This window comes from Ictidomys tridecemlineatus, chromosome 3, assembly GCF_052094955.1.
Source record: "Ictidomys tridecemlineatus isolate mIctTri1 chromosome 3, mIctTri1.hap1, whole genome shotgun sequence".
NCBI lineage: Eukaryota > Metazoa > Chordata > Mammalia > Rodentia > Sciuridae > Ictidomys > Ictidomys tridecemlineatus.
In genome coordinates, this window is record NC_135479.1 from 84,869,660 (window position 1) to 84,882,290 (window position 12,631).

General features: G+C 36.3%; 1 protein-coding gene across 11 annotated transcripts in view; it reads left to right on the forward strand.

Moving 5' to 3' along the window:
- Nucleotides 1–12,631, forward strand: part of Armc8 (armadillo repeat containing 8) — a 98,869-nt gene that overhangs the window by 55,041 nt on the left and 31,197 nt on the right. For all 11 annotated transcript variants that reach the window (XR_013436536.1, XM_040269852.2, XM_040269853.2 and 8 more), the window contains one exon: nt 248–343. Coding sequence is in view for 10 of the 11 variants with exons in the window: in XM_040269852.2 (XP_040125786.1) it covers nt 248–343 (96 nt within the window). In the remaining variant the exon portion in view is untranslated. The remainder of the gene's footprint in view (nt 1–247; nt 344–12,631) is intronic.

Sequence of the window (12,631 nt, forward strand, 5' to 3'; positions counted from 1 at the left end):
TATTTTGTTTTTATGATACTTTGTTGGTAAGTCAGTTTTACAAATGAAATGTTAACTTAGGCCATTTTAAGATAACATTAATTGCTTCATAGAACTAAGGGAAAAAAAAAACCCTAGGGAATTGAACAACATCACTAATGTTAATAGTCATTAACACACTCGTTTTTTTAATCTTCAAACTCAGTTATTTTTGTTAAAAATTTAACTTACGGACTGAGTTAGAATGTATCTTTTCTTTCTCTTGTAGCTTGATCATGACTTAAAACATGCTCATGAACTCCGCCAGGCTGCATTCAAGCTCTATGCCTCTCTTGGAGCAAATGATGAAGACATCCGGAAGAAGGTGAGTCTGGGAGAGGGGCGTCCCCCAGTCCTGACAGCCAGCAGGCAGGGAGTGACATCAACCTGAAAGTCCTGGTGAAGAGCACTAACAGTGACTGTTTGAATATAATAAAGCAGAGTGACAAAAGGCAGAATTGAAGAATGAATGGGACCTGGATTTGGGGGTTTGTTTTTAGAACATAGAGTGGCATGGCCATGATGGAATGACAAATAACTGGCCTGCTTTTTTTTGTGTCATTAATATGGATTATTATGTTGCACATATTTGCATGTGTTCTGATAAAAATCAATTCTAGCACTGTGAAGCTTCAGACACCTTGAAAGACCTAACACTAGAATTGTAAATGTTATTTATGGAAATTCCTTCCGATGCCATTAAGAAGTTCAAATCTCTATTGTATATTGTTCTTTGATATGTGGCTTAGTTTTATGTTTTGATTTTTTCTTTTCTTTTCTTTTTTTTTTTGCTACTGTGCAAGTTTAATGTGAATAAAATCTTTGTGGAATGATGATTTTATGTTTAGTGAGTGGTCATCTGAATTTTCCAGCTCCCCAAAAGTGTGTCTCTGGTATAGCACCTGTATGTTACTAAAGTCTAGTCTAACACTGAACTTACGTTTTTTATGAGAGTAGTTCTAGATAGGAATAAAGTATAGTGGTAAGTTCTGACCTGGCTCCCTCCACAATCTAAAGGCTGGAGCTTCCCACTCAAAATTGTATGTAATTTAATAAGTGCCACACAAGGCTTTTAAAACCATCAGTGAGCAAAATGACATCTGTCTTGAGGAGCAGTAGTAGAAGGAGCAAGTGGCATTATTTACTGAATATGACAATTTACTGACTCTCCCCATCTATGTTGGTATTTTAAGGAGAACTGAGGAGAGAAATCACAAAGTATTGGACTGGCATTTACATGATTCAGGAAGTACTGCAGGCCTGTAGAAAGAGAAATATGGAACAACCTTACCTTTGTTGAAACATTCTTAGAGAAATTGAAGTAATAGCAATAAGATTAGATGTGTGAGTAGCTTTGATTTAAAATCAGCACAAAAAAGCACAAGAAGCTTGTTGTTTTCCATGTAACCTCAGACTAGTTCAGTTAACGAGGTTTTTGATCTCTTTTGAAGTGTTTTTAGTACATACCTATAAAAATAATTTTTGATACCTCTAAGCTTTCATTTGTAAAGTGTTACTTCAAGACACACATACTGGTGATAATGTTATTTCCTGTGTCTAAACGTAATTTATGAATGTTGACACTGATGTATTTCATTCACTATAGGTATGTGGTACATTATAAGGGAAGAGGCTTTTCTGGTAATTCATAGATAAAACTAGAGAAGACATGGACTGTATAATTTAAATACGTAATGATTTGTTTGGGGATGGTGATTAGGACCTGTTGAAAACAGAAGTATTTTACTCATTCTAAAACCTCCACAAGACCGTGTCTTGAAATGAAAGGAAGATAAATAGATAGGTAGATAGATAGATAGACCATATGGGGGAAATAGGTGTGCGTTTGTACTTATTTGTACTTTTTTGTTAATAAACTATTGTTTTTGGAATTAATGACTTAATTTGTGATGTCATGTTCTAGAAAAACTTACAACACAACAGTCTAAACAGTAGTCTATTAAAATTTGTATTTATAACATGTATAATTTGCTGGTAAGGCTAACTCCTGATCATTTCTGTAGAAAGATGACAAATAAAGAATAAGTTATAATTATTAATTATAGTTTTTTTGTGTGGTAAAGAAGACGCTATGACATTCTTGTGTGATTGGGATCACATAGTGTTTTTAGGAAGATATTTAATTTCTAGGAAATTAAATGTTTGGATGATTTACAGTTCATAATATTTATTTTGAAGAGAGAAATGTAAAATGGAAAATATAAAAGAATTTTGTGACAATCTGCTTGAAGTCTGGTCATAGGAATGGAAAATCCTTATTTTCAGTGTGTAAAAAATGATAAATAGCTCATTTCCTTTGGATGCATTTGTTTCTATTCAGCTTTTTGTTGAAATAATTATTTGGATAGATTTTAATTTACTTTTCCCATGAAATATTTATTTATCTTTTATGCTTATGCCTTATAAACATTGATTGTAATCCCTTTTTATATGTAGATTCTTATAGTTAAATGTTTATTGTTTTATTTTTCATGTATTTTTAATGAGTGAATAACCTCAAAAGAAATGCCAAGGAATATAGACCTACTCTCTCTGTTCTTACTGCCCCCTCCCCCAAAACAGCAAAAACAAAAAACAAAATGAAGTTTTTTGTTTGTATCATCAGAAAAAGATGAAATATTCAGTTGGTCTGCTTTTCAAACTAAAAATGGGAACATAATTCAGTAATTACAATTAACGATATGTGCCCTGCTATATCCAATTAAGGAAAGGAAGCAGAATAAAGAAAACAAGAGCAAAGAAGTAGAGACAATGAGAAGTATCCACTGCAGTAAAGGGAAAGGACACTGGCCTTCTCTCTTCATAGAATTTTGTCTCCATCTTAATGCTTCTAAAGACTTCTGAACGTGTGCTGTTTTCATTTCTTGATATCTTCTCTTTTGGCCAGATTTAAGCTGAAGACTGAATGTGACTTCCAAGTCAGAGGTTAACCTTTCTTTGGAGCAATGTTGTCATATTCCTATTAAAAGAAATTAATTTTCTGGAACCTAATAAGCATTCAGTAAATATTTGTTACTTAAATATAGAAATGACAATGCAGAAATCATATGCAGAGTGACATTTCCTTTAATCTGCCTGGATCTTTCTGTATCCTGTGCAGAACAAAGTTGGCATCCTAATTCCTAACTTTGCATCTTTTATCACTCTAGTGATTACAAGTGTGTGGTGGCATACACCTCTAATCCAACTATTTGGGCAACTGAGACAGGAGGAGTATTACAAGTTTGAGGCCAACTTGGGTAACTTAATGAGACTCTTATCTCAAAATAAAAAATAAAAAGGACTGGGGATATAGCTCAGTGGTAGTGCCCTGGTACTAGGGTGGAGAGGGGGAGAATTGACCCTGATTCTGAGTGGATTATGGTTAGGGAGAGTCAAGGTATAGGTAGGAATTGAGAGCTCAATGGAAGATAGGACCAGAGCACATTAACTACTGACAGCAATGTCATTAGCTCTAATCTCTGCCAGGGGAAATCTAGTTTCTAATGGTGGCTTTTACCAAAATATCAATGCTATTTAGGAATCAGAAGTCCACTTCATGGGACAATAAAAGCAAGAGAAGTTAAGATATTAAACAAATAGATCAGGAAATTGCTTCATGTACTGGCATCATTAACAAATGGTTAAGTAATAGGCAGCAGTAGCAAACAATCCTATAATTTTTAAGAAATTCTTTTATAAGAAAGTATTGTTTTTATGAAGACCATCACTTGTTGGATAATTGATCATCAGAATGGAAATTTTTAAATATTATCTCTCTTTTAATCTCTTAAAATGAAATAGTATTTATCAGAAATGTTAGAAGGTACAAATTGAAGAAAATTAGTGGTAGTAAAGTATACAGAAAAATTAAAGTGTAAGGAAATTAAATTAAGCAGGATGCTGTTTTTATTTTTAAGAAAATTACAAATACAGATTACAGATTACAAATGTTAAACTTGTAGCTTTGCTCCTCTAGGTTATCTGATCCATGGATACTTTCAGAAAGCTTTCCTCCTATATTTGAATACTTATATTTTAGCTGGAGATACCTTTTGAGGATTTAGAGTGTAAGCTCCATGAGGGCAGGGTTTTTTTTTTTTTTTTATGTTTCGTTCATCATTATGTTCCCAGCATCTACAATACTGTGCATAGCTGACAATAAATATTTGAAGAATGAATGAGTGAATGAAAAAAATAATGAATAAATGCAGAATTGTGTTACTCTGTACCCATTATCAAATTATATACAGTTCTTTCTATATTAGGAATGTTGCTAATCTTACTAGCAATTCTTGTGTATGTAAAGAGAGGTAATATAAAATAGTAGAAATGCATATGTGGACATAGAGACAAGAGGTTTCACTATACTTACTATAGAGAATACGCAGAAATTCCCACTTTTCAAGTTGCAGGTAATTCCAAGGATATGTATTCTTTCTATTCACTTGGGTATAGGTCAAAGAACACATTTTATTTCAAAATAATTTTGACCATTATTTCTTAAATAAAAAAATATAGTTTTCTTTTCCTTTTCTAATTATATGATTTAAAGCAATTTATAGAATTCATAAGTGTCACTCTGGTCTAAATTTTCTAGGGATGAAGATATGATTTGGGCCTGGGGTTGTGGTGTAGTGGTAGAGTGCTTGCCTAGCATGTGTGAGGCACTGGGTTCGATTCTTAGCACCACATATAAATAAATAAAGATCCATTGATAACTAAAAGAAGAAATTAAAAACAAACAAAAATATGACTTGATTTATAGAAATTAACCTGACTTTTTAGGAATAGACTTACCCTGTAAAGTGGTATTATGTGTGAAATATTATCTTCCCACTTATTGGATGTCTAATTTTGAAAAGGTCATTAATTTAAGTCAGTTCTAAGTAGATTGATTGAATTACCTCCATTGTACAAATTATCCACTGAGTAAGGGGAACTATCTAGAAAAGAGAGATAAACAACAATTAGACAGCCCTAAAATTTAGTATGTATAATAAAACCTTGGTACTAGAGAAAAACATGAAGTGACCAGTGAGAATTTGCCAAGAGCTCGAAGAATTATTTGGAACCAATTAAAATGAACATCTATGGAGCTATCCTTGAATCCTTTTGGAATTGAACAGTTTTTTTTTTTGTCAAATTTTTAAATGCTTTTTAGTTTACATTTTTCAAAAATTGAAAGTATAAACTCTTTTAAGTTTTGCTCCTTATCCAGAGAAAAGTTATCCATTCACAGTAGTTTTCCATGACATGAAGAAAGTATCTGACAGTGGACAATGGATGTTTTCTCCTCTTCCCTCCCCTTTCCTTCCTTTCTCTTTTCTTTTCTCTCTCTCTCTCTCTTTTTTTTTTTTTTTGAGGCAGGATCTCTGTATATTAACCTGCCAGCCTCCTACATCCTAGGTTCAAGAGATCTCCTGTCTGAGCCTTCTAAGTAATTGATTTCTTTACAGTTATAACTGTAAAGTAAGTCATTATGTAGCTATAAACACTACCGCTGCACTTGAATTATTTTTTCTTTTTAAATTGAACTTTTTTTGGCATTTTTAGGAAGCACAGGCAGAGTAATATTCTATTGTGTATATATATCGCATTTTCTAAGTCCTTTGTGTATAAACCAAGGAGTGGGTTAGCAGGGTCAATGCCTGTGATTTCTGCAACTCAGGACGCTGAGTCAAAAGGACCCCCAATTCAAAGGTAGCCTCAGCAACTTAGAGAGGCCCTAAGCAACAACACCTGTTTAAAGCTGAATTCAACATTAATATAACAACTGCTCTTTATCGAATACACACTATGTGCCGGGCCCTGTGCTAAGCATTGTACATTATCTTTCTTAAATTCATTACCATCCTGTGAGACAGTCATTGCAGACCAGGAAACAAGACCATGGAATTAGAGAAATTGAGTATGAATATGGGTAAAAATAGAAATTAAGAACAGGGAAGAAATATTTTGCAAAATGTTTAGTAAAGCTCCAGAATACATATTTTTAACTTTTTTTGTAGTTGTAAATGGACAGAATGCCTTTATTTTATTTGCTTATTTTTATGTGGTACTAAGGATCGAACCCAGTGCCTCATGCATGCTAGGCAAGCACTCTACCACTGAGCTACAGCCCCAGCCCAGAATATGTATATTAATCAGTGATCTAAGAGAAGCCCAATGAGCTTTTGGTTAAAAGTTTTGTTTTTTTTTTTTTTTTTTAAAGGAGCTACCCTTTCTTTTTTTCTTTCTTTCTTTTCATTATTTATATTTTGGTTGTAGTTTAGACACAATATTATTTATTTATTTATTTATTTATTTATAACTCTTTAATGACCATCCTCCTTGAAAGTAAAACTTGATATGATAATTGCTTAAGACAAATTCTAAAAGAAGAATTTCTGTCAAAAGGAATGAACATTTTTATAAATAGAGGTTTTTTTTTGTTGTTGTTCTAATTAGTTATACATGACAGTACAATGGCCTTGAATTTTTTTTTTTTAATCTGTAAGAAGTCATATATTGTTGTATGTGCTCCTCACCAGATGACAGCCTCTCTGAGGACAGGCAGTATTTACTCTCTTTTTTTTTTCCCACTTTTTTTTTTCTTTTGTGTGTGTGTGTGGGGGTGGTTTGCTGGGGTTTGAACCCAGGGCCTTGTGCATGCAAGGCAAGCACTCTACCAACTGGGCTATATCACCAGCCCTGTTTGTTTTTATGTGGTACTGAGGATTGAACCCAGGGCCTTGAACATGCTAGGCAAGCACCTTGCCGCTGAGCCACAACCCCAGCCCCAGCTATCCTTTCTTTTAAAAATGATTACTGTGGGCTGGGGATGTGGCTCAAGTGGTAGCATGCTCTCCTGGCATGTACGGGATGCTGGGTTCGATCCTCAGCACCACATAAAAATAAAATAAAGATTTTGTGTCCACCAAAAACTAAAATATTTTTTTTTAAAAAATAAAGTGATTGCTAAAGGAAAGCATCAAAAATCTTACATTGGAGCACTGACAAATATTACATAGAATATGGGGCTATCGTTGGGGAAAACCACAGTCCTCCACAACAAAGAGGGGGAATTTGTGGCCTGAAAGCAGGAGAGTGTTAGTTCCCTTTGGCTCATATCTGAGAGAGTTTGATTCTAGAATGGAAATAGATCAGAAGGGAATGGAATTGAAAAGGTAGTGAAACTCTACTTTGTGTTTTCTTCCTAGTTTTTCTTACCTTATCTCTATATTAGCTATCTGACCATCTTCTTTCTTTTTTTTTTTTTTTTTGGTACTGGGACTTGAACCAGGAGTGCTTTACCAACTGAGCTACATCCCCAGTACCCTTCCCACCTTTTTGTTAAGTTGCTTAGGGCCTCACTAAGGTGTGGAGGCTGGCCTTGAACTTGTGATCTCTCTGCCTTAGCCTGGGTTTACAGTGGTGCACCATCATACCCAGCCCTCTCTGACCTTTGCAATTTGTAGTCCAAACCATAGCTGAATCACTTATTTTCTTGGAGGCGCTGTAGAATGTCTTCTTTTACCTTTTCCCCTTGTTGGTACATTCATGAAGACCTCTCTTCCCTACTATATAGTTATAGTTACATATCCTTATTGGCCTAGGATGTCAACATATGGTCTGTGTTTCCTAAAGCACTGATAACTTTTCAGACTTCTTTTCCATTTTTAAAGTGAGATTTCAATTTAGTTATGAAGCCTAGGTGAAAAAAAAAATCTTAGCCCTACAGCACATTGATTAGAAAGGATCCCACACTCAAAGTAAGAAAACCCAAGAGAATCATAGCTCAAAAATAAACAGATATCACTAGTTCTTTCTGATGGTCTGTTGCTATTACAGCCATGTAGAAGAATGTAGTAAGAAAATTTCCTAGCTGAATCTATTTAGGAACAAGCACCAAGATTGCCCACATTTTATTGATCCATTCTTCTTTTGATGGACACCTTAGGCTCATTTCATAACTTTACTATTATGTTCATAGTGCTCTTCTCCTAAAAAGAGAGAGGTAAGCCAATAGACCTCAACTACGTGTTTCCTGTTACGAAAGGCCCACCCATATTGACACTTAAGAAACAGAGGACTGCCATTCACATCCAGTCTAGATCTTTCTTCCTGACCTCCTTGTTCTGCGTCCTGCGTGGCTGCTGGATTATAACTAGACTTTCTGGATTTGATAATTTATGCACTTAGATCTTAGGAGACTACCTTGCCTAACTTTCAAAGTTTAATTTCAGGTCTTTACTTTTTCAGGCTAGTTCTGTCTTGTTATTTATCACTCACACTTCATTAGAACTTCTTCTGGAACCTTTTACATTAACCCATTTGGAATTAAATTATATTTGCCTGGCTATTGTATACATAAGTGTAAACAATTGATGTAAAGATAATGACCACTTTGCCATCCCTACCTCATTGATCCCAAGCCCATCCACTTTGAGTTGTCCAAGAAGTTCGCTGATACCATCAGGAATCTGACTGGATTCCGTTTCTCCATATTTTGCTTGACTTTAGCTCAAGTCCAAGCTAAAGTTTTTCTAATACCTAGAGAATGCTTCATGCTGAGTCATGCCAAAAGAATAATTGGATCTTTTTTTTTTTTTTTTTTTTTTTTAAGACTGTATCTCTGACTTTGCCAGTTCTTAATATGTTCTGAGAGAGGTAGTTTGTGTCCTGGACACAGTTAAGTTATAAAACTAGAGCTCATGGAAAGCTGGAAATTTCCTTTCAGTCAAAAGCCATCTTCAGATTGTTGACATTCCCATGTGTATGGTGAACCACTCTCCTAGTATTGTTTGGGTTCTGTGTTTTGCCCATAACCCATAATGTAGGCCGATTGCTTCTCTGTCTTACATAGGCCATAAGGGTCACTTGCCCTTTTGATCGGGAGCTTCAGTCTTGTTCTAATAGATCCGTGTCCATTTCTGCAAGAGCTGCATTGCCAGAGACAAAAAGCTTAGCTAAAGCATGAATTCATGAAGACTAAAAACACTCACACAACACCAGTCCATCCTTGACTTAAAACTTGATCAATTTGGGACACAGTGATTAAATTCTGTAGTTAGATTTAAAGCCCAGGCCCCTAGAAGAAGAAAAGAAATGGCCTTCTCCTCTCTGAGGATTCAGTCTATCACTAATTCCTTCTTACTTCTTACTTGGCACCCCCTATCATGTAAGGCTTTGGAGCACAGTACTGGGGTTATTAAAAGGCACCATAGAGAACAGGTTTTGTTGCTCCTGGCTTTCAAACCATAGGTCTAAAAAGCTATCTGGTGCTCTTTTAGACCATGGAGTCAAAGGACTTTGGCCGTGGACACCACCAGCTCCTTGTCTTCTGACTTAATGTTTTTTCCCTCTGGATTTCCAAACTTCTTCTGTCTCATAATCACATTTTTCCCCCGATTTTGGTGCATGTGTTTACTATAATCTCCCTTTTATCCACGTGTAAATAGCCTTACTGTCCTGAAGGTTGTAAAACCTCCGTTAGATCATGTTACTCATTTATATGGCTTCTCTGCATACCTTTTGGATTAGAATCCTAGGTTCACATTCTAATTTTGTGTTATTTTTACTCTCTCACTGACTGATAATCTTGATGGAGGTCAGTCAGATACTCTGGTAGTAAACTTTCTGGAACCCTAGAGCAGGGTTGCTGAAGTCTTTCATAACCAGGTTACAAATCCAGACCTCTTGCTGTAGGCATTTTGATAGACTTTGATATAAGAAAGGTCAGCTTGTGGCCAAAGGTAAGATAACTCTAGATAGTCTTACTGTTTTTTATCGTGACTCAAGGAGAAAGTTCAACAGCCACTTAATAGCTGTACTACATCTCCAAAGGATCAGGCACTACATGCTTCTAGAAAACTTGAAAGTACAAAGTTCCACTCTATTAATGTTACAGTATTTGAGTACTAATAGTTCACCGTCCTCTGATCTGAGCCTGGATATTCTCTGGCTAGGTCATTAAGAAACACTTCCCAATGGATACTAAAACTCCCATTCTTGAGGATGGTTGTCTTTCCTACCTTCTCTGCTTATTTCACTGGGTGCCTTGAGCCCGTGACCCCTGTCATTCCCATGTTCTCTGCCATAGATTCAGTTGCCTTAACTCAGATAGTTAATTGTACTTAATCCTACTTGCTTATTCCACAGTGAGTTTGGTGGTAGAAAGAGTTTTCTTTTCTTCACTGTTTCTATGAGTTTTTATGTTTGACATTCTCTGGGAACCCAGGTATTTTCTGAATAAATAATTATTTATTCAAATAAAAAATATTTACAGGACTGAAAATAGGAGCTCTACCTGTTTTCCCTTGCCTTCTTCCTGATTTTGGCACCCTAACTAGACCTTGCTATCTCTAGCCTCTCCTCACCTACCTTGTTTCTCGTCTTGCTTCTAAATAGCATGATAGTTTTACCCAGACAGATTTTGTTTACCTTCTGATTGCAAAGGATTGGAGGTAAAGTAACCATTGCTATGTCCCCTTATTTTATTTTATTTTTTATTTTTTTTAAAGAGAGAGTTTTTTTTAATATTTATTTTTTAGTTTTTGGTGGACACAACATCTTTATTTTTTTATGTGGTGCTGAGGATCAAACCCAGTGCCCCGAGCATGCCAGGCCAGAGCGCTACCACTTGAGTCACATCCCCAGCCCCTATGTCCCCTTATTTTACTGAGGTCCCAGAGAAGGTAAAGTGAGTGAGTTGCTCAAGGTTAATACAGGAAACCCACCCCATAACATTCACCTTACTGCTTCATCCACTGAGTTGTCTACCCACTCATTTTATTTTTGCTTACACCCTGTTCCCTTTCTCCAGGTTCTTTGATTGTCAGCTTTATTAACTTTGGGAAGGATCAGTCTGGACTTCATCCCATATTAAGCTTGTAGAATCATCTGGCCCATCTCATGTATAGAATTAGGATTTTTCATAGTGCCAAACAGTTTCAAGGATCTATGACCCGTGGCCCAAGCTCTATGAAGATAAACTTTATAAAATACCTAAATGATTGCTGCACTGGTCCCCTCCCTTGGTAGATTTACATATTTGGTTAAATTGGCCAGTAAATTTTATCCAGAAGTGTCTTTTACCTTGCTGGGCCTTAGGTTCTAAGAACTTTTGGAAGCAGTGCTAATAGTATTTCTAGTTCTTCTTGGAGAGTAATCACTTGTCTCATCCATTCAATCCCATACTTCTCTCCCACTTACTCTCTGATATTGTAACTGTCCAACACAGGCAACTGTTTCTTCCCAGTTACTAATACTCTAAGTAAAAGTAATTTCCTAAGGCATCAGAAGGTTCCAGGATTCACCCCCCAGCCCTTCAGTGCCTGAGACTTTGCCTCCAGGTTATAATTTTTTCTCCTTGGGGAAGGTCCTGGTTTAGCTTTGCCTCTTTCAAGAACAGTGACTAGTGCTTGACTGAAGTAACTAATCCATCAACCAATCAGTCTTCTGTGGTTGCTGTAACAATAAAAGATGAAGCAATTTGGAAAACATATTACTGTCACCCCAAGGGAATAGTAACAAAGTCCTAACTATTTTAATGGAGTGAGAATGATGGTGGGATGAATATAAGACATAGTGCAAAGGAAATTGATTAGGTGTTAAGGGAGAGAGTTGAAGTAAAAATTAATAACAGATTTGGGGCTGGCGCTCAGTGGTAGAAAACTTGCCTAGCACGTGAGGCACTGGGTTGATCCTCAGCACCACATAAAAAATACATAAATAAAATAAAGTTAAAAAATAATAATAATACAGATCTAGTGCCTGGGTGGCTGAATAACAAAATAAGCAGAGACAGACAAAAAGACATAAAGAAGAAACAGGTTTAGCCTGGACTCGGGGGCAAGGAGGTAGGCAGTAAACGTGGCATGGGACATGAACAATCAGAAATTCCACTGAACATCCATATCATTGGAAGTATGGAACTAGATATGAGGAAAGAATTCTAGGAGCAAACTTTAGATTGGGAAATTACTCATACCAAACTGGTTTTGAAGTCACAACATTGTCTTATGTAGAGTGAGAGTTGGACAGAACCTTTGGAACACAGATCCCTCTAAGGATGAGAAGCAGAGAGGAGATTGTAGCTTCTAGAGGTTAAAGTGTGGGCCCTTTGTCTTTAGGGGTGGAAATAGGAGGTGAGGCAGGCTGAGGGAGAGAAACCGGTGGGCAAAAAGGAATGGGAAGGTGGTTTTTGGGTGAAGATAGAAGGGCTTTGAGTAAAAAGTACTCAACTTCAGCCTAGCAAAGACAAAAGATATTTCAATAAGAAGTGGGAAGTTGAGCCAGGCATGGTGGCATACCTTTATGCCAGCAGGCCCAAGTGGGAGGATCACTTGAGTGCAGGAGTTTGAGACCAGCTTGAGCAATATAGTTAGACCCTGTCTTTAAATTAATTAATTAATTTGATTAAAACAAAATGTTGAAGTAGCTTGTGTCCCCAGAAGAAAGCATATTCCCTACAAATTTGAGGTAGGCACACAAGGGCTGAGGGGGTGAGTAATGTTGGAAGAAATTGAAATGGCAGGTAGGGAATATGGAGGTCTTCTGCAGGTGAATACGAGGCTGGTGGGCCAGCTGTGAGGACACCCAGGTGCTGTAGTGTTTGCTGAGAGAGCAA